At 43.6% G+C, this 23,464-nt stretch overlaps 1 protein-coding gene across 1 annotated transcript in view; it reads right to left on the reverse strand.

The window, feature by feature from the left end:
- dmd (dystrophin) overlaps positions 1-23,464 on the reverse strand; it is an 83,606-nt gene that overhangs the window by 11,276 nt on the left and 48,866 nt on the right. Inside the window, exons 36-45 of the mRNA XM_071533166.1 lie at positions 13,258-13,319; positions 12,985-13,059; positions 11,122-11,323; positions 10,912-10,997; positions 10,381-10,538; positions 7,713-7,879; positions 5,590-5,701; positions 4,319-4,455; positions 3,125-3,163; positions 1,874-1,939 (exon numbers count right to left, since the gene is read on the reverse strand). Of these exons, the coding sequence (XP_071389267.1) occupies positions 1,874-1,939; positions 3,125-3,163; positions 4,319-4,455; positions 5,590-5,701; positions 7,713-7,879; positions 10,381-10,538; positions 10,912-10,997; positions 11,122-11,323; positions 12,985-13,059; positions 13,258-13,319 (1,104 nt within the window). The remainder of the gene's footprint in view (positions 1-1,873; positions 1,940-3,124; positions 3,164-4,318; positions 4,456-5,589; positions 5,702-7,712; positions 7,880-10,380; positions 10,539-10,911; positions 10,998-11,121; positions 11,324-12,984; positions 13,060-13,257; positions 13,320-23,464) is intronic.

A 23,464-nucleotide genomic window follows, 5' to 3' on the forward strand; every position in this document is an offset into this window, starting at 1 on the left:
ATTTGTCAGTGTGTGTGTGTGTGTGTGTATCTGGGTCTACGTCAGTGTGTGTGTGTGTGTGTGTGTGCTAGCCCCAGGCAACAGTGACTGGTGTCAAACACTCTCTCCCAGGGATCAAACACTCGGCCCGTGGCTCAGACCTCACACCGACTCCACTATGGAATGCCAACACTGCCGACTGGCTGATAAAATGACCGATCGATCAACCGGTTGACTGATTGATCGATTAATCGATGTGACTGCTTCTTGTCCCTCAGCGGCGGTTTTCTCTGTGCAGTTAGGATCACTGCAAACGAAGGAATACACAGACTTTTTGGCAAATAAGCTCTTTGATTGATTGAGCGTTGTAAGATATACTGTATATGTATATTGGTGCCTGTTTCACCTCTTTTGAGTCCAGTATTGATTTTCAAGCGCGCATGCTAGCACTTTGTGTCTTTAGTCAACTAATGGATGCTACAGGCGAACTTAGCATTTCAAAAGCATTAGCATTTGCACCGTTTCGGACTAAATATTGGACACAGAGGTGAAACGAGCGCTGATCCTCTCACTGCAGAACGCTTATTCACCAAAAAGTCGATGCATTACTTTAGAGTGAGTGTGTGCAGATTTAGTTTCTATTCAAAGGGATACCTTGACATTTTAAAGTTTAGCCTATTACTATTCTTCATCAGGCACTTGTAGGGCAAAAGCTTCTTCATTGGCACCAAACCAAAAATTCCTTTTTAGCACCTTTAGCATTTCACATCTGAACTGAATGGTACAGTTAGCTGCACACATATGACTTTATACCATTAACAATTTGTTTCAATGAGAAATCCTTGTAGAGCTATTATGTTTTTTTAAGGAAAGCTGAAGGATAGATTCAATGTGTCAAGGTAGCCCGTTATGCAGGGTTTAAATCTAAGAGTCAGGCATCTCTGCATCTCTAAATTATCAACAATCATGCATCAATCACTTTCAAGTCACTGACATATACAGCCAATCCCATAAGTACTGGAATACCAACCTCAAGTGAGTCATTTCTGCTGTTAACTCATCTACATTGTAATATAGATTTCACATTAAAAGTGTATGACGCAAAAGAACAGATTGTCAGCTACTGTCTACATTGGCCTCCATAATAAAGCATGTCAACAATGAGCATGAAAAAACAGACCAACTTTAGTTTAACTTTAGGTGGCTATCCAAGTACTACTGACTGTATATGACATTTGTCTGAAAGGTAGTTTCACTTCTTCCAAGTTAGCATTTAGAGAGATTTCTTGGACTTGTTGTGAACATAGACTCACTATGTTGTGAACGGAGCGAGAAAAAACAAATTACTTTTAGTCCATCTGTCACTTTATATAGAGATGTTCAATTTCATCCTTTTCCATACAAAAAACCATATAAACAGACATCCATAGAATCTTCCTCAGTATAAAGATAATTGGTATCTGTGGTGATTTTTAAACGATGGTCAAAACAATTCAACCACTTTTAGATTTATTACGGCAAATAAACATGACAATGTTGGATTTGACCTTAAGTTCCCCAGAACTGCGTCAGCACAGAATTAGGGCATCTGGTCCCATCTGAATTAATGGCTGTGCGAGCACAGTGGGGAAAGACTGTCCTCCCAACGCAGGAAGTGAGGTGTAGTTTAACGTTTTCTCCAAAATTATGATTCCAAATCACATCAATCAAACTGCTTCTGGGAGGGCTCTCTAGAGAAACCATTAGCTGGAACGCTCTTCGGGCCAAAGACAGCAGCAGGGAGCTCAAAAAGTAGAGCATGAAGCAGGTTGCTTTCCCACGTCCCGTTCACAACACCGTGAGTCTACGCTACTACCAGCCACCGCTGAACGCAGATGGTTCGGTGGGGGATTACCGGCTGGCGTAGTGCTCGATCCGAGTGTGTGTGTCGTCGTGTGAGAGCTGGGGGGACGATCCCGGCCTGAGAGAGAGAAATGGAAAGAAAGAGAGAGAGAGAGAGAGAGAGAGAGAGAGAGTTCATGAAACCGCCCCAAAATTGCCTTATTAATCCCAACGCACACACACACACACAGGCACAAGCCACATGAATACACAGTAGAGCTATGAGGGTGGCGACAGTACAAGGCACAGATGTGTGGCGGTATGAAACGCTCTGTAAATAAACTCCCCGCTAGCTCCCCGCACTCCCGCCTCGGAATACATTTGCCTTCGCTTCAAAAGACGCATTGAAGCTAAGATCTCGCACCTAGTCTGCCGAGCGTGTTTAAAGGGAAGTATCAGTATTCTGACATCACTAACCGTGTGTCTCTAAGGACACATAAAGACTTTCCACAGTGGTGCTTTAGTCCTGAACCTTCCCTTTAAAAGGACACTTTGACATTTAAAAAATGTGTCCGTTATTTAGGTTACTGTTAGGTTTCTATTTCATTGACTTGACCCCAACTGGTTAACTGCCCTACTGGTTTAGTGCTCAGGAAAATGACAGGATGATTCAAAATGTGAAAGTATTCCTTTAAATTATATGTACCAACCTATAGCATACCATACGGTTAGTTGTCATTGCTTTACCAGGTTAAGCCGATTTTTCGAAGTTTTTTTTTTTTTTAGGCAAAGTTGCTCAGGTTTGGGATCAAAAACACTGGTCAAAAATACTTTAAACAGTGAAATTATACATTGAGTTTAACCGCTGGGATTAGCTCAGACAGAAATTTTGCGTGTTTGAATGAGGCCCACATTTCTACGAGTCAAATATACAAGTCCTGAACTGGGACACACAATACAACAAAGCTATCATTTAACTCTAATCATTTAACGGCGGTCTGGGGGTCAAGCAGCAGCAGGACACAGAGATGGCTGTGAGATCCGAAGCCACCACAACTACCAACAAAATGACACTACACAAGGAGAGTGTGAACAACCAAATGGGTGGGAGTGAGTGTGTGTGTGTGTGTGTCTATGTGTGTGTGCATGAGAGAGAGTTTGTGTACATAATAAAAAAAAAAGTGAGAGAAAAACAGCGTGTATGTTTGCTTGCGTGTGTTATTTTGTGTGCAAGAGAATTTTTGTACATGGGACTAGGAGAAAGAGTGTGTGTGTGTGTGTGTGTGTGTGTGTGTGTGTGTGTGTGTGTGTGTGAGGTACTCACGCATGGTCTACGGGCCAGAAGTTGATCAGAGTGACAGGACTGCAAGACAAAAAACGTGAGATGATGACACAAGAAGGAGACTACACAGCAAAGCATGATGGGAGCTGTAGTATGAAAAGCAGGGGATGGGTGGGAAGTGGGAGGGGGTCGACACGAACAAGACGGCGTGGCAGGATATGGGTAATAGTGCACGGGCACACACACACACGCACATACACACAAACAGACGACAAACCATCAATAAGAATTCATTACTAAGTGATCTGCTTGGTTCAGTAAAGGTTCATAAAGATAAAATTAAAGCAATGAAAACACAAAATAGCATTTCAAAAGCACTAAAACACCCATGTTGTTACACATATCCATTAAAGGTGTCATTTTCGGATGTATCTGAGTTTTGTATGTGTGTGTGTGTGTGTACCTGTGTGTGTGTGTATATGGGCAGGGGTGCTTGTGTAGGTGCGTGTATTTTTTCTGCGAGACAGTGATGTCAAAAGCATATCCAGTACACAAACAGAATATAAAGGGTGTGTGTAGAAGGATACATACACAATTCACAGTGGCACATTAATCCAATGCAAAAATGTGTGTGTGTGTGTATGTGTCGGAGTGAATGTGTACAAAGCATCAAACCTACTTGATGTGGATAAATGAAAATGAATATATGCTGTGTAGGGAGCGCAACAGCAAACACACATCACAGGAAATACAAGGGGAAGCTGGATCCTTTATACACACTTACACACACACACACACACACACACACACACACACACACACACACACACACACACACACACACACACACACACACACACACACACACACACACACACACACACACGTACACACAAGCACAAAAACACCAATGCACAAACAGAATCACATCCAAACCTCCGAGTGTGTGTTTTCAAACTGTTGGCTGCATAGCCATACATGCGTGTGTGTGTGTTTGTGTGTGTGTGTGTGTGTGTGTGTGTACATGCTTCAGTATAAATGCATTTCTTTAAATGTCTGTATGATCGAAGAGTGTGTGTCTGCGTAATTGCGAGGTTGTGCGAGTGTGAGCATGTGTCCTCTAATTCAGGTCACACTGCTGGGCGTGTCTCTCACAGTTTGTAATAAAATCTATCTTGTTTGCCCTTGCGTATGTGTGTGTGTGTGTGTGTGTGTGTGTGTGTGTGTGTGACTCACGTCTCCATGTTGTCCCCCTCCAGGATGGTCTGGACGGGCAGGTAGCCCATGCGAGGGTGTTTGGCAAAGTAGCGCTTGGTCCTGAACTTATTCTTCAGCACCTTGGCAAAGTCCCTGACATCCTCCCCTGATGTAGTCTAGAGAGAGGGAGGGGGAGAGAGAGAGAGAGAGAGAGAGAGAGAGAGAGAGAGAGAGAGAGAGAGAGAGAGAGAGAGAGAGAGAGAGAGAGAGAGGTAGGGGGAAGGTGAAGAGAAAGCGAAAGAAAGGGAAGAAGAAAAGAGGGAGAGAAAGAGAGACAGTGAGAGAGAGGGAGAGAAAAAAGGGGCACAAAGGCAGCTTTGTTCACTGGATGGGTGTGGGACAAAAACACACACACATACTCACACACACACACACACACACACCTTGCAGAAAACTCAACCCATTTCATGTCCCTTTGACTCCATTCACACATTCAGTGAGTGAAGTTAATGCCCTCATTGTCAGGTGTGCGGAGTGGAGCGGAGTGTGTCGTTACACAGTTACAAGAAAAGATTTATCACTCTCAGCCGGGGCTTGGTAAACTTTGTTTTAGCCCTGGGCCAGGCTGTGAAACCACTTTAACACCGTTCTGCACCAGATACCTGAACATCTATACATACAGTAGTGAAGTGGGAGGTGAACACATGTATAGGATCAGTGTTACACCAGAGGACAGAACGTGTTTTATGTGATCTGGCAAAAATTCATTTTATGGTATGTATTCAATGTTCCCACTGTGGTCCTGATGTAAAATTGCATGACTTTCCCACGACTTTTTTTTATAATTAAGTCACATTGCTTCCATGACATCAACATTTTATTCCTTCCTGGTTTGTTAATGTTGTTTTTTCTAGAAGGGTAACAGTTTCCACTACAGCTTGGACTTGCTGTGGAGAAAACAAGCTGAAAAAACCACCAGCTAATGCGATGAATGTGTGAAACAAATTGGAAAATACATCCTGGTGTGTGACCCATTTGTCATCTTCCCTGATATGCCCTGACATCCCCAGAATTACCCCCTAAATTATATGAAATGTGTTAATATTGCTGATATTCTATTATTAATTCTGGACACTAAAATCGCATTACAGGATAATACATGATTAACTGTGCAGCCTTATTCAGCAGTATACTTCATCCTCCCCCTCAGGAGTAAACCCACCCCTTCCACTAAAACTATGCATACTGCATACAAATACACATATACTGTATATTTCATAACACCCATACACACACACACACACTCATACCGGAGTGCAGTATTCGACCATGGGATACTGCATCTTGTGTCCCTTGGCGACGCGACCGGAGAAGAAGCAGCTTTGGCAAATGTCGTAGTTGAAATGTTTCAGACTTCGATATCTGAGAGAGTGAGAGAGAGAGAGAGTGAGAGAGAGAGAGAGAGATGGGGAAGGGGGAGAAGGATGAGACACAGAAAGAAGGGGAGAGATGGAGAGAGCAGTGCAAGGAAAAAGAGAGAGAGGAGGATGAAGGGAGAGAAAGAGGGAAGAGGGACGAGAGGGGAAGAGAGAGAGAAGGAAGAGTGGAAGGGCAAGAAGAAAGAGCGGGGGAGAGAGAGAAAGATGGAAAGAGAGAAGAGAGGGTAAGAAATGGGAGAGAGCAAAATCAAAAGCAAAAGAGTAGAGGGAGGATGAGAGAGAGAGAGAGAAGAGAGAGAATGATGAAGAGAGAGGAAGAGGAAGAGGGAGACAGGAAGAGTGGGAGAACAACAAGGAGAAGGGAGGGGGAGTGAAGAATGAAGAGAGACGAAGGGAGAGAAACGGCGAGAAAAAAGGCGAGAAACAAAAGAAAAAGAGTGCAGAGGGAGGAGGAGGAGGAGGAGAGGGAGAGGGGAAAGGGGAGATCGAGAGAGAGAGAGAGATGGAGGGAGAGAATCAATGAAAGGGAAAATTTACGGCACTCTTTTCTCCGGGGTAGGAGTTGTTAAAATTCTTTCAGCCCGGTACCCAAATGAGAAATTTATTCTCTTGCCCTGGGACTCTTCATTAAAATTTATTACCGCTCTTGTCATGAAGGGGCCCACCAACAATAGACCAGCGACGCCCCCCTTTACAGGTCCCAACCCTTACTTTAAAAAAAAAAAACAGCCTCTTGGGTTTTACCACTGTTTTCAGTGTGGAGGCTACAAACATAATGACTGCAGTGATTTAATCATGATAATCATGTTATAAATTATTCATACGTGCCATCGAGCCTTTGAGTAAGCGAGTCAGGTAGTTTACTTCTACTGGTGTTAAAGCAGATTAAGACTACAAATCGTTTCACAAGCATTTTCACAGCCGGACCCCCGACTCAAGCCATCTAATTGATCAAGCGGGTGAAGAAAACGTGCTTTACAATCGCAATAACACCTGAAAGAGTGATCTTTACTGTGATTGGTGCTGAACGGTATTATGTTACACAGCGGTGATCAAAGCACTCGGAAAGGCTTGCAAATATCGTACATACATAAGAATAGAAAACAGGAGAAAACAATTAAGTCCCAGGTAAATTCATTCATTTCATTTTTTGGCGATTATCAATAAAGCGTCTTTGAAGAGACTCCAAAACTAGCCGTGGTAACAGCCGGTAAAGAAGGAGGGAACGAGGGAGCTAGTGAGCCATCTTTCTCTTTCAATTTCTATTTTTTTTTCATCTATTCCTATGTGTGTGTGTGTGACTTGAAGAGAAGTTTGAAAATCCCACTAGAACCTTCTCCTCTCCTTCTGTTGAAATAAAGAAGAAACACCACAGGAATGAGAATGCTCTCTCTCCTTTAAAAAGGGAGAAAAAGAAGAAGCCCCTCTTCGGTATTATTTCTATAACATACAAGTTACCTCTTTTTTCTCTGACTGGTTTAGAATTCATAAACTACGGTGTGATATGAAAAAAACAGGTTATTCCTGTATTCAGCTGTTGATATATGGTATAAACTTAGAACATATTGTCTAATCAACAATATTTATATATCATAACGTTATTTCACACAGCCCAGAAGCCAAAGATCAAGTCTGTTACCATTAGATACAGAAACAGCTACACCAGAGGAAGGCAGAATCTGTCTGTCTGGGATAAATTGAAACTGAAATTCATTTTGCATTTTATTGCCCTTTATATAATGAGATGAGAAGAATGCTTGACAGCAAAATGACCTCTATTTCTGCTGATTTCTTTTGGTTAGACATTTATTAAAGACTTCAGATGTAGTATCCTTCATCTTTAAAGCCTGGACAGAACCGATGTATTCTATAAGATACCCGAGTCTGTCTAGCGATATATTTGTAATAGACAAACTGAAACTACGAGCTGATGCATATCAGCATGGATTTGTACTCTAAAGGATGACTGAAACAAAATCAAAGTGTGAGCCTACCTGAAGCCTATGATGGGACACTCCTTGCAGATGTTGCACTTGGCCTGGTGCTTGGCGGTCTCGGCGGCGGCCACGCGGTGCAGGACGGGCAGCCAGACCATGGACTGGGGCTCCAGACGCATCCAGTCCAGGAACATGGCCGCCTCCAGCTCTGGCTTGTTGTTGGCCTGGGAAAGAGTTACAGAGTTACAGGAAGCACGGTTTAAAAATAAGACACCCACTAGTTCCAAAAAGTGACACCCACTCTCACAAGTTAGACATTTTCCAATCAAACGCTATGAGTGTTGAGCATGGAATTATCTCTTTATTTGAACAAGCAAGTACTGAATTTCAAGTAATAACTTTTTCTAAAAATGTTTGTACGTAACGTTTCAGAATGACAGTCCTTCATGTTTCAGTTAACCAGATAACTGTGGTAAATATGTGATGTTCATGATGCATCATGCTTTGGATTTGAAACTGTTTTTCACTTTCAATTTCAGTTTCATGGCATGAGGAATTTAATTTACTAAATAAAATTAATTTAATAGGCTAATTCAGTTTTAGCTGGGACAGCCCTAGACTATCTATCTTAAGTCTTTATCCTGCTGCAAGGTTACATTCCCCCATAAGTCCATGTAACCCCACAAATCTAAATTCACCCCCATGCCTCCCCCTCAAAAAAGACAGAGTTGGAGAGAGGGAGAGAGAAAAAAAAGACAGTGACAGTCTGGATGCATTTCTGGATGAAAAAGTAGGCTACATATTTGCCTCATGCATCACATTCCCATCAGCAGGGACTCTGGGAACTCCGGGGTTTAGGAGTTTCCATGGAATTGACCCCTCTTTCTCTCTCTCTCTCTCTCACACACACAGACACACACACAGACACACACACAGACACACACGCAGACGCAGACACACTCACACGCCACACTCCCCAGAGGAAACAGTTGGAGCGGAGCTAAACGATCTCCAGTGTAGGGTTAGATAAGATTAGATATTCCACCTGGAGTGCATGCGTGTGTGTGTGTCTGTGTGTCTGTGTGTGTGTTTGTGTGTGTCTGTCTGTTTACGCGTGCTGTGTACCAAGCCTCGGCCCACTCAAATCATCACAACCTAAAGAGCAGCCTTTGTTCCAGCCCCGAAATCACAGAGAGAGATGGGAAATATTCAAATTTTGGAGAGAGTGGCAAGTGAAGGCAGGAGCAAAATGACTGTCATTTTCATTTTGTCAGCCTCGTCTTCAAAACCTGTCTGAGACTCTGTTGTCTGGAACAGTGACTAAAAAAGCCACAATCCCGAATTCACCTGATCATATACATTTTATATTAGGTATATTCACACACTCCTGAGACTCCTGAGGAAGATTTCTCAACTTTCCTTTCCTATCCATCAGCACTTAAAATGTCTGTTACTTCAAGATTAAACCAATCATGTAAATAGACCTTTACAGCCTCAAAATGAATCTAAAAATGACGCTTAGCTGTCATATATCTTCAGTCATTCTATTAATAGCGCAGTCAATCTTCAATAAAAACACTAACAAAGCCAGAAGGCAGGGGGTGACACACTCCAATTGCAATCAAAGTTAAGTTTTTCCTGAGACCAATATCAAAAAGCGAACTATGATTATCGCTGCTAGTCCCTGTTCCTCTCAAATCCCTGTCTGGGATAAACAGCTGTGCCCGCTTCCACGGGTGGGTCACTGCTATTGTCCCTCGCCAGACAATGGTTTTACTTCCAGGATATGTTTAGGGGAAGAAAAAAAAAAAAAAGGGAAATTGTTGGCGAGTTCATCAAAGTAGGGACTTTGAAGGCGAAAATGCCGGATTATCTTTTGGAGAACAAAGGATAATCCAGCGAGATTACAATTACTGGGATCCTTGGAAAAGCGGGGCAGAGAAAAATGAAGGGCGCGCTGGATCGGCCGCTGCCTGTTTTGCGGGTTCAAGCGTCGAAAACATAAAGGGAACGCTTATCTAGTTTACTGGCGTGGAGGCACACACTTTACCGTTTTTACACCCCGCGTGCGTGTGGATGTACTGTGTTCATCCTGTCTTATTTGTTTGCGTTTTTTGTGCGCCCGTCCGTCCAAATCTCCATGTTTCCGCCCCTCCAAGATCTTCACAGCTGTCGGAGATCATTTGTTTGAGTCCCTGCATTCTGTCATTCACTTACTTCTGCTGCTGCCTGGTGCTTCCATACATACACACACACACACACACACACACACACACACATACGCAATCTCTGGCCCCGTTTACTGGCGCTTGTGATGCACTTGTTCTCTTGTTTTTATTATCCTTGGTTTTATCGATGTTTTTGTCCTTTGTTTTCTGTAAAGCACTTTGTGACAATCCAGTTTGCGAAAAGCGCTCTATAAATAAACTTGATTTGGCTTGACGTAAACCTACACTAGGACGCTCAGCAGGGCCGTGGGAATACATGGCCTTCATCTACAAGGCCTTAGGCGCCGCTGGACACGCGGCATGTCGCAGCACTCTGACTGCCCTGCTCCTATTAATAGCATCTACATCCATTATTACTGTCTATACCCCTGTTTAAAGTCAAACCATCGGCGAAACTCATAGCGTTACACTTACAAAGCCCCCTCTCCAAGCTAGTGTGTGTGTATGTGTGTGTGTGTGTGTGTGTGTGTGTGTGTGTGTGAGGTCGTGTCACGTACAAACTGGAAGCAGCTGCGGACGGAGGGCTCGATGTTGGAGCCGCCGAAGGAGGCGACCTCCCCCAGCTGCCGGGGGATCTGGATGGAGTCGTGGAGGAGGAGGCCCAGACGACGCTGGTCACAGAAACCTGTCGCACTGGCAACCTGCCTGAACAAGACTGGGGGAGGAGAGGGGGAGGAGGAGGAGGAGGAGGAGGAGAGGGGGAGGGGCAGATGAGAAGGACGGAGGAGAAAGGTCGGACGGACGGAGGAGAAAGGTGAGGGAAGTAGAACAGAGAAGGAGGGAGGAGGGAGGGAGAGATGGAGGAGAGAGGGAAGGGAGGAGAGTGGGAGGCGGGAGAGGAAGAGAATGAGAAAGAAGGACAGTGAGGGAGGTGAGGAGAGGAGAGGGACGGATGGAGGAAGGAGAGAAAGCGAATTACACCTCAATTCTGACAGATAAATTACGGGGGAAAAAATCCAGATATTCCACTAAAAAAGCCCTCATATTTGTGCAGATGCAGTGTGTGTATGTGTGTGTGTATTACTTACATCTGTATTTGTCCTCCAGATGGGCCTTGCAGAGCGAGATGATTCCAGTTTTGAAGGACAGAGTCCGGATCTTTCCACTGCGACCGCTAGAAACAAACATAACAACATGTTAACACTTCCCTAGTAAAAGCCTTTTTTCATTTTCACCATCCCTGTACCCAAGTATCCCTGTTAGCGTCTGCATGTGTGTGTGTGGCGCGCTACACCTACGTGTCGTAGACGTTGAGCAGCCAGTTGAGACACATGTCCACGCAGAGCGGGACGTTGACCAGGTGTGTGTGCGTCTGCTCCAGCCGCTGGTACAGACTGGTCAGACTGGTGACCAGCTGGGAAATGTCCAGAAGCTGCTCGTTCTGCTTCAGACCGTGCTGCTCAAACACCTCGCAGGCCACCGGCATGCCCAGCAGGTCCACTAGAGAGAGAGAGAGAGGGTTAGTTAGTAGAGAGAGAGAAACACACACATCACACACCACTAGTCGGGGTGTCTTAGTGGTTTGGAGACACTGTCCTTCGACCGGACGACCCGGGTCCGAGCCGCCACGCCCACCCCGCTGAAGTGCAGCAGGGAGAAGAGAACTTCCCTCCAGGGATCAATAAAGTATCGCATTATTCATTTTTTATTATTCATTAAGTCCACTAAAGGACAGGGAGAGAGGAGAGAGGTGTGTTAATATTGGGAAAAGGAGAGACACACACCGACACTCTTTGACTGTTATTGGCATGGCCGATAAGCCAACTGAAGGGAAGATGGGGAAGGAGGAGACACACACACACACACACACACAGACACACATACACACACACCTGAGAACAAACCTGAGAACTTGCATGATGGAAGTTTTCATCATAAAAACCTCAATTTTGTAAAACTGATTCTCCTCATGATTCCCAGTGAGTTGTATCACCTTTTAAATATTCATCAAAAGATATTCATATTGGATTGGTTAGTGAAAAGTTGGCAGGCTCACCAGACCGGTACGTTCCGTTCTCTTGGAGCGAACGTCTCGCCAGACTCCAGTAAAACAAATCTGGCAATTCAGTGTTGCCTTATTTATCAGCAAACGATACAGACATCACAGGAACATCGCTTTAGACCGTTTACTTCTCACTAGGAGCCACTGGAATTCTGAAATTGTGATTCACCAAGCAGCATGAAATTTCAATAAAATCTCAACTACTCCCTTAGTCTTCTTCCACCAACATAATCCACAGAGGGCAGTAAGGTAGAAGACTTGGGTTGTTTGTATAACTACATGTTTTAAATTTTGTTTTACATTATTATAGATGATTATGTCCAAATATAGTACACAGTAAATGTTTTTTTAACAAAATAGTTGATCGTTATTGATGATTATGTACTATTATGGCATGTTTTCATGCCAAATAAGGAGTCATCTAAGTCTGGTTTGAGATATGAGAGAAAGAGAGAGAGAGAGAGAGAGAGGGAGAGAGAGAGAGAGAGAGAGATGGCGACTGATACAGGAGAAAGAAAGACATTTTTTTTATTTTTAGAACGCCTCAATAATATAAATAGTGCTTCGACGCTATGAGGATGCAGCCAGCTATACGCCTTAATACATATCACACACATACGCTTTGTAGGCGGCTTGTACACTCCACAGATCCACTGGCGAGAGACGAGAGGGATGAGTAAACACACACACACACACGCACTTTCACAGACTGAGAGAGATGAGAGGCAAAGATGGCAGAAGGGAGTACGAGGAGGAGGGCAGAGAGAGAGAGAATGCAGAGACGATGGAGAGGAAGAGTGACACGGCGTATGAGGTGAATGACAGCATGAGAGAGAGAGAGAGAGAGAGAGAGGAGAGAGAGAGAGAGAGGGTGACTGATACATGAGAAGAAAGACAAAAGGGTGTAGGAGGGCAGTGGGAGGGATGGAGCGCAATGAGAGGAGTACTCATGATGTGATGCGAGGGAGAAAGTATGTAGTGTACTTGAAATAAGAAAAAAACCTATATGACACACACACACACACACACACACACACACACACACACACACACACACAGAGAGATGCATATGTACTATATATAGACAGAGAGTACTTACGGCAGAGAGCCTTCTGCAGGCGTCGGAGCTTCATGGCTGTACGGTAGGCCGAGAAACGAACGTTGTTCAGGTCGGCTGGAGAAAGAGAAACGGGACGGAAACAGAGAAAGAGGGAGAGAGAGAATGACAGAAAAACAGAGAGGGAGAGAAAGAGTGGAAGACAGAGTTATTTGGAGTTTAATAGTTCCATTTCTATCACTAACTGACTTTAACTGAATAGAATAATTGAATTGTGTGTGTGCGTGTGTGTGTGTGTGTGTGTGTGTGTCGTACCCAGAGACTGGTACAGCTCGGCCATCTTGGGATGGTCCCAGCATGTTGTCTGGGTCTGGTGGCTGCGAAGGAGGACACAAAAGAGACAAAAGGGTCAAACACACGCCCACACAGAAGGTCAGGGTCGCTAGCTTGTGCGTTACTGCCTCAGGGTGTTGACGCAGAGACACACGCAGTTTATTATCCGTCCGTCTCTCCTTCATTTAACCACGTTGTCCTTCTGAGCTGAAAAAGAAGTGATTAAAGAGAGACTTGGCGAGCAGAATCGAGGGCCGAGCCTCCAACTTTTTGGCAAATAACCTCTTTGACCCACTTATCTTGGTGTGATGAAGAGATCGGTAGCACATTTAACTTCTTTGAGCTCAGTGTTCAATGCAAGTTCTTACTGTCCACTAAACATATACAGTGTGTTACAGTGTTAAAATGCACCATAACAAACTAAAATACTGGCACAGACAGGTAAAACTATCTATTTTCTTGTTGCATGACGCAGAGTTGATCAAACAGGTCATTTGCCAAAAGGAGGAATATCCCTTTAACAGTGTTTATCCCTGCACAACTGTCACCAACAGCCCCAAGGGATCAGATTAGATTCAGCTCTCATCTAACGCTGGTGATCTCAGAATTGAAGCTTATTCTACTGTCGCTCTCACTGCAAGTCACTCTGGATAAAGACTGTCAGCTCAATGCCTAAAATGTAAATGTAAAAAGTAGATAAAACACTGATTAGATTGGTAGAATTCCACCTACGCAAGTCCAGATAGAGGAATAGTTTTACTACTCCATTAGGAATTTGTCACAGTGTAGGCAGAATGAATGCAAAATGAAACTGATTCAATTTCCATATAAAAACAATGTTCTTTTATTGATTTTGATTGTATCTAGGCTGATTAAAAGATGCCAACCCAATTTTACGGGTTTTTATTTCAATTAACATATTTATTTGGAACCTTATCTATGATGCTTGTCAAGTAGGAAATCCATGAGAAAAAAATGGGCATTTTCTGATGAATGACCATAGTAGTTGGCTCAATAGTTGTCACTCTCCTTCTGAGACCATACAGATTTTTCTCTTCCTTTATTGGAGAAATTTGAATGCATGTGGAGAAATATCATGGATGGCATGAAAAAGTTGGGTGCTTTATGTTCCTTTTGCCCTAGCAAGCTGATGACAGGATCTGTACAGGATTCTAAAATATACCCAATGAAACCATACCACACTACACCAAACCTAAACCAAACCAAAATAAAACTAACCACTGCATTCATACCAAACCAAACCATTCCAACCAAAACCAAACATACTAAACCAAACCAAAACAAAGTTACACCAAGCCAAATTAAAATCAAACCAAACCAAATTCAACCATACTAAAGTCAAACCCAACTGAACCAAATGGAGCCGTTTTGAATCTGATTTATATGGAACAGAGTCAGTCCATCGATAAACAAAAACTTGTCCACCTGTACCAGGGTTTTTGTTATTCAGCTATGGGTAGAAGAAGTTTTGAGCATTTGTGAACAATGTTAGTGTATCAAGAACATTATTTCTAGTACAATTCATATGTAAGACCTTCTACATGTGAAACTGGTATCTGTTTGGAAAGTACTACATGTAAATTTTCAGATACAAGCCTTTCAGCGCCAGTGACTTGCATAAGCATTGTTTACCAAAGGCCGACAATTTTGTCTTCCTTCATCTACAAAGCCAAAATGAGGTGGAAAGTCCTTTCGGGTTGAACTGAAATGACTCTCAGTTCCTGCTAAATTAGATCGGCTTCTCAAAATCCTTAACCATGCCTTTAATCCCGTTGTTTGTGTTTTTTTCCTCCATTTCATAATCTTAGAAAATAACCCACTGTGGTGCGCCTGCTCCACAAAACCAGACACAGACTCCTTCCTCCCTCTATCTCAGCCTCGGATAAGTGTGATGGAAGGAAGAGGGGGACAGAGAAAGAAAGAAAGAGAGAGTGAAGAGAGAGAGAGAGATGGTGGCTGTTGCTGTGTCATTCTCCCCTCACACACTCTCTCCTCGTGACTGCTGCTCACCACTCACAGGAGACTCAGTAGTCAAACAAGTGTGTGTGTGTGTGTGTGTGTGTGTGTGTGTGTGTCAGAGAGAAACAGATCAGGTGCACGTCTTCAAGTGAATAAGGGAGGCTGTGTGTGTGTGTGTGTGTGTGTCAGTATTCAAACCTTTTGAGGTTTACGCCCTCAACACTGCAAAGAGGGAACCTGCAAACGTTTTGTACATTTTTCCACGGCAGCACCTGGCAGGAATGTGCCAGAATAATCACAATATTTGAAGAACAGTCGACGAGCATCACGGTCGACTTTTTAAGACGCTACCGGGTGACAAAATGACAACTAACCTGTTACGTTTTGTCCTGCCCCTGGTGCGTCAATCCTGCATTGTGTAACTGTCTTCTAATATGTCAACACTAATTAACCGAGTTAAATTCCTTGTGACTCATTGTACTTGGCGAAATAAAGCACTTCTTCACAATTTGAGTTTTCAAAGGACAAACCTAACAATAAGGTTGTCCAAGGAGATTATATAGGCCCGGCAAATCCACTAAATTATGCCTACTAGAAATAGACCAACATAATTTGTCTCCACTCTTCCTGTAGAGGTACCGTGAAGTGTTTCAGTGTCAACTTGGATGGGGCGGGCCTAAGGTTTTGATTGACATTTCTTAGTAAGACGGAGATGCTATGCGGCAGTGTACAGCGGAGATCAATTCTGTAATTTTGTCTTTACCACAAATTAGTAAATGACACCAAGTGATAAAAGCTGCTTGAATAATATTTCACCACTGTACCTCAAATACAGTGTTACTGGTTGCTGCCATTGTACATTTAGCCAGCATTCATTCAGCCACATGTCCCCCCACTGTTCCTCACATAACTCCTGCCTGTATCTCCTGTTTAATCCCAGCCAAATGTCATGAATTGAGCTCATCTACATTTCATGGCATCTTTAAAACTGTCACTTTGAATTGGAGTGCTGTCAAAAAAGACATTAAAACACTACTTACACTAAATGGAACCAAAAAAACTAATTATTAATGTTACTGTAAAGCAATGTGCTGACTTTTCTGGTCACTAGCTCCACTTAGACGCTGTGCTAACAATTATTGCACTGACATGAAGAGCAAGTTTGGACAGCTAATTTCGGTTGGATTAACGACAAAGTGCATCCCTTTTGACAAAAATTAATGTTTAAAATGCTCTGTGCCAAAATAAATGCAATTCTAAAGTGGTTCCAGCCACTAAATGTGATGGTAATGTGCCAGCTGCATGTTTACATAAAGCTAATGGAAGCCACATGTCTTACCAGCGAGGCAATTAAATATTTTTGTTTGAAGCACACCAAATATTTGAAAAGTCCTTCACAGGAGACAAAGAACAGTGAAATCTCAAGAAACAGTTTCCACATCCCTAGCGCCTTGCACTTTATTATCTGTCAGATGGTTCCTAAATAGGCACTTTGCTTCCTGCAATCCCGCAATTGATGAGACCGACTTCCTACTTCTGAGTATGAGCTCCTATATGTCAATCAGAGTTTCTGTGACCCTTTCATCATTAAGCTAAATCGAAGAATTTTAAAGACCTTTTAAATGCCAGTTAGAATGAAACATAAGAGCGATTTGACACTGAAACAGACGTGAAAATGAAACAAGAGCTGTAGCTGGAGTAAAGGCCTGTGTGACTGGGTTGACTCACTAGAAACACAGCGCACCAAGAAACCGCAACATGTTTAAAACCTGAATTAAAGACTTCATGTCAAAAAGTATTCAATGACTCTGAAGGCCTTCAATTTTGACAATCAAAATGACGGCATTTTAAGACCTGTAAGATCTCCTAACACCCAGAATAGAACAACATTTCTTCCACACAGCAGAACGATCAGGCTCACACACACGTGAACAGTAGGTGTGAAGTGGGCGAACACTGCGCTCAGTGGGCGTTGTGGATCACTGGGGGAAGGCGAAACAAGGTACCAACAAATTCTGTGCACAGAAACAAAACCGCTAAAAATACCTAAACTGCTTAAAATACAGTGGCGAGCATTCCTTCAGAGACAAAACACTTTTTTCTGGTGTATAATTCTGTCCTGAGGCATGTTGGTGTACATATGCAACCCTGCCCAGCTCGTTAAAAGCACACATGTTGAGTTGGCCACACACACACACACACACACACACACACACACACACACACACACACACACACACACACACACACACACACATACCTGCAGTTAACCTTTGTCTGAAAACGCACACACAGAAATAATAATCCACATGCTGTCTTTTTCCTGCATGTCCTTGTTTCTCTCTCTCCTGCCTCTCTGCCTCTTCCCCCCTCTCTCTCTCTCTCCCACACTCCCACTTGAGATAATGAGGAGAGGGGTCCCATGGTGAAGAGCTACTTAAAAATCCTCTAAGCTCGGAGTCTGTGCAAACAGTAGCTCAGTCAGTCGGCTTGTCATTGGCGTGGTGCTCCAAACCACTCGGACAAACGCTTATAACAACCTTGCTGCTTCATACGCACGGTGTTTCAGACGCTTTCATCTAAAGCACCGCCGAGCACAGCGATGCGGGATGCGGTGGCTCAGGGAAGAGGGCTTTTGACCAGAAGGCTTCCGGTTCAACTTCGTAAAGCAGCTGAGAAAATCTGTTGAAGGGAACGAGAATGACGCCCTCCTCTCGTTCATGAACAACTGCCAAGATGTCCTTTAGCGTGGCAGTTTAACTCCCAGCTACTCCAGACAAGCTGCTCAGAAACCAACAGCAGCAACCAGGAAAAGGAACACGCATGGGATCAAAAAGACTCAGATACACACACTCCACTACTTCAATACCCACTAGAACTAAGACTCGGTCCTTGGTTTCTCAACCTGTGGGTGGAGAACCCATCGACGGGTCCTAGGTTGCAAGGTGAGAGAGCGTGATGTTTCTCGGTTGGGTCGAGGAGTTGAAAAAACAATATCTTATTACGCCAACATTCAGCTTTTCTGAGTACCTTTAAAGGGCATTTCATCAGTAATTCACCTCTATACCATTTTTTCCTTAGCTAGGTGTACTTACCCCCCCACCAAAGCTTTTCACTGTGGTCTGTAAATCAATAGATATTTGGTTGAAATGCTTTGTAATGACTTGAATTCCTCTGAAACCCCCATCCACTCCTCTGGACGCACATAACAGCGTAATAACTTGGAAACCTATATTTTCCCAGCAGTATTCCTCTGTGAAGTTTTATGCCTTGCTGTTGTTTTATCATTATTTCATGTAGCTGTATTGAACATTACACGGGACTCACTCTCAGTAAACTAAATAAATCAACACGTTTTTCTGGTTAAGCACACCTGTTAGCGCTGATCTAGAATCCATTTCACCCTGCAGCCACGACAAATGAGGTAGTGATAAATATCCTCCAAGCAGAGAGTCGTATTTGTAAAGACAGACCTATGCACTGTGTTTGTGTCCCATGTCTGATCTTTCATGTTAAGCAAGACAGACAGGTGGGAGGACATTAAGCCTCACAATTTCAGTTCTAATTTTTAGTGATTAGGGAGACCGCTCTTCACCCAGAGGAGCTGGGTTCAAGCCTCCTCCCTGCTGACGTGTCCTTGAGCAAGACACTGAATCCCACCCAGCTCCTGCTCAGTTTTTCTGTCGCTGACCCTGCACTCTGACTTGCCTGCGGAGGGGAGGCAAGCAAAAAGAGAATTTCCCTACAGGGATCAATAAAGTATCACATTACATTATTGCATTAACTTCAAACCCCAAACTCCCTGCTCCTATCTCTTCCTCGACACCTTATCTGCCTTTGCCACCCACAGTGGCTTTAGCCTCCTATAGGCAACAGCCTATTTGTTTGGAAATGTGGAGGATATGCCATCTTTTTTATTAGCACACTGACGCAGCCCCAGATATGCACACAAACAGATAAACCCAACAAACACACACTGCTACGACAGGAATAAGTCTACAAACCCCAAACTCAGGCAGTATTGCAGGCCCACCTCTTCCTAGAGGAGAACATCTTTTATCCAAACCTCAGACATCCAAGCCAACTGGTCGACCCAATGGGATTAATGAACAAAAAACACAATAGTACAATCATATATCAACGCTGGCCTGCAGGAACCCAGCATCTCCATTTTGGAGTTTTTTATGCTCTTTGAAAGCTGACACTGTCTCCCTAGAAAATTTATCATGGCCCTAGGACAAGCCAAACTGTTGATAATGCATCGTAAACTGTCAAAAGATAAACTATTGCACACTGTGCAGCTCCAGTGGAGCAGTCAGGGCTTCAGTGCCTTGCTCGAGGGCGATTTGATTGAAGCTGTGGAGGAAGGGGAGAACGATCCTCATGCACATCCCCCCACCCAGGATTTCCCCATTATGTACAGGGATAGGAATCGGAAGAAATAATTACAATTTAAAGTAACACCCTTATCTAGATGCAACAGTGGAGAAAGTCAGTCCTGTAATAGAAAAACAACTCAAGACCAAGTGCAAGATACAATAAAATGCTAATCACTAGAGGGGAAAGGAGTGTAATCGTGTTTTTGATACTACATAAAATGTTAGATACAACGCTCCTAGTTAGTGTTATCAGCGCATGTTGTTTATTGGTACACTGGGCTGTTTTCTCAAGGTCTGTTATTCTGGAAACATAAGCCATTCTTCCCTGCCGCATACAACTTAAAGTTGGATTGAACTAGAGTCAGTCTGTGACAGACAATCCTTAACACACACACCCACGCACGTGCGCACACACAATGCTACATATTGTGTAGGCAGCTGAATAGCTTATTGCAGGAGTGACAGATAGGCGTTTTAAATAATGGATCCGCGCAGAGACACGAGTGTCACTTCTCACTGCAGTCAATTACGGCTCTTGGATGAATGATTAAAGGCGGTTTATGGGCTATGGCGATGGCTTTCTCTGCCTATCATTCTGAATGAGCCCCGGCAGTATGATTCCTGCGCACCAGGCGTCTGAATGGGCTCCAACAACGGCCTTCAGGGATGTGATCTGAACAACAGAAAAAGAGGCAAAAAACACGGAAAAACCATATCCACCCACTGAGAGTGAATGCCACTCGTTTATGCAAAAGAACCAGAAATCCTGACACAAACCTGAGGGACTGCAGAGTGTTGAAATGCTAATCCTGACTCTTTTTTCTAGGTATGGTGATGATGATTATTAATCACCATGATGAGTCTCAATATTTTGGGATCACAGTTACTTTGTTGCACTTTTCGCATCTTATATCATCATCTTGACAGTTATCAACAGGAGATGTTCTAAATGAAAGGAAATTAGATTAAATGTTTCAATGTTGCTGAATTCTACAATTATTCATTGTGGAAACTAAAATTGTGATATAAGGGTCTACATGATGAATTATGATAAACTGTGCAGCCCTAGAATCACAACCATGAACCTTGCATTTCCTACTGAAGGTTAAGCACTCTTCGACTCAATCCACGACATGGACTGAAGGCGTTGCACTGAAAATGATGGTTTCTGTCTCAAGGTTCATTTATATAATGTCAACTGACTCCTTAGTCATTGTACCAGCAACTGTGCACTTGTATGGCAGTGCCTGCCCAATCATATGTCTTATGTAATGTGAAAACAATTTATACAGTCATCATACATGTGATGCAGCGGTTCTTCTCAACCTAGAGGTTTTCAACAAAGAGATCATTCAAGTGAAAAGGAACAAATTCATTAATAACGCATTTTAGTTTCTGACCTTTGGGGAATGTTTTCTCTTTCTTGTTAGATGAGCAATATTTGCAGCCTCTGCTTGTTGAAATAATCAATGCGAAATTGTATGATAACCAAAAAAAAGAATCTTTTGACGCCTTTTGACGGTTGTAAGTCTAATTGGTTGAGAACCGCTGGTGAAATATGACTGAAATATGAATGAAATGTGATAAATTACAGATAGCACAACTGTTCCCTCATGAAACCCAACTCATTGGCTATTTCATCAACTAAGCCCCTCTTTAATGCCAGTGAAATCTAATCTATCATCATCATCATCGTCGCCATCACTCTGTATGTTTACTTGCAGACTGCCTCTAGATTATCTGACCAGCCTGACTGGAAAGACTACAAAATGTTTCACTGGTTAAGCTGTTTACACACACAGCAAACACTTTTTGAACATTTTTAAAGATCCGATCTGACTGACGCCTGCGGAGGTGTTCATGTAAGAGCAGTCTACTTGGAATAAAAGTAGATTAGTATTATTAACAGATTATTAGGCTGCACAGAAACATAAGCCACTTTCACACATGGAATATGAAACTTTGCCGGATTAACTTTTCTGGCAAAGGGTGGCGGCTCTGGCTTGCTCACACAAACGACGGCTCCCCCAGAGAGCCTGGCAGAGAGGAAAACGGGGCCAGCTTTTTCTCTTGTTTCGTCGTGGCGATCATTCATTTTCCCCAAAAAATTTCGCTTCAAGTTTAGGATTTCGGTGCGCTAATTATCCCCCGTGGGCTACAGAGGCTAGTTATTTAGTCATAATCTCATCTTTAACATCTCCGACAGCTGCTGGACGGATTTTTTTTCTTATGCCAAGATGCAGAGGAGCTTGCTTATTTTGGCACCAGTCCAGTCTGAAGACATTGTGGCCAACGACAAAACATCAAATGCTTAAAAGTAGTTTTTGCTCGATCCATTACATGTAGTGGGTTTGTTCTCACATGTTGATACAAACCAATACAGAAATACTACATGCTCTTGATACGGCAGTTTGCCAGAGACAGGAATTTTACCTTCCCATGCCTGTTCACATGTGACCCCTGAACAGAAAAGGCCTGTAACATGTATGGGGGTCAGCTTATTCCATCACTGACTCTGACTTCAGCAGTTCATGTCTACAAATCCTAGATTAAACTGAAATAGAGCTTTTCATTAGTAATGATCTACAGAAATACTGTACATACACGCACACACACGCCAAGGATAACAAACATGCCTGAGCACATCAACACCATTATCCAGCAACTGGAGGTGAATCAGTGAGTTAAGGCTTTTGTCCCTCAGCTGTTAGTCAATGCACACACACACACACATATATACACAGGGGCGGCTCACGCACGCGCACAAACCTGCAATCACATTGGTGCCAAAAATCTGCACCAGCCAGCCCGCATCCCCTGCTCTCATTTCAACAACTCCTAAAGTGCACACACACACGCACGCACGCATACACACACACAAAGGCGGGTATGCATAGAGAGATCCATGTACTATCCGTGCAGGACAACCACATCCCATTCTATTCTGGTAAGTGGGACAGAAATGGGTCGATAGGCGATTTGGACTTTAGATGAACAACACATATAAACCTATAACCCGCCGTTTGCTCAGAAAAAACGAGGCCTGCCGTTATTTCCCAGCCGAAAATAGCCCAACGCAGCACATCAAAATCGCCGTGCACTGTGCACACACCTCCGCACGCGCACACACACACACACACACACACACACACACACACACACACACACACACACACAGAGGTCGTGCAAAAAAAAACCCCACTGAGGAGCATTCAGACACGGGCTGCTTTGCTGGCACGGAGGTGATTGTGTTTGCACCTCTGAGTGTGTGTGTGTGTGTGTGTGTGTGTGTGTGTGTGTGTGTGTGTGTAAAGGAATGCAACATAGGGGGTTGCTGTATGTAATACATTACTGCTTGGTAGAGTCGTTTCTCTTTAGGAGGGCGAAAAAGAGCAAAACCTCAGCCAAGCCAACGCGCCGCACACACACACACACACACACACACACACACACACACACACACACATAAACACAAATTCCTGTCGGGCCAAATTCAAACAGAGCCAAATAAACGAAGGCAACGCGTAGCTCCGTTTGCTGTGTGTTTGCTTAAGCATTCATTGCCCCCCTTTTTTCCGAAAATGGCAGCAATTGGCCACGACAAAAGAGCAGATAGAAAGAGAAGAAAGAGAGGGCCGTGGAACAGAAAATGCACCGTCCGGGTATCCGGAGGGGACGGGGGGTCGGGGAGGCTCACTGGCCGAGCACCTCGCCTGGTTCCCCGGCAACAACCGCGGCCAACCACCGCTGTGGAGAAGGCGGCTGGTTGAGTATAATGGCTACCTAATAGCAGCGTTTTTTCTCCTTTTTTCAGGGAAACTATGTCCTGT

The sequence above is a fragment of the Centroberyx affinis genome, unplaced genomic scaffold (assembly GCF_046629955.1).
Source record: "Centroberyx affinis isolate AG114_WGS23_722 - 3 ecotype Tasmania unplaced genomic scaffold, CSIRO-AGI_Caff_v1 ptg002329l_1, whole genome shotgun sequence".
NCBI classification, from domain to species: domain Eukaryota; kingdom Metazoa; phylum Chordata; class Actinopteri; order Beryciformes; family Berycidae; genus Centroberyx; species Centroberyx affinis.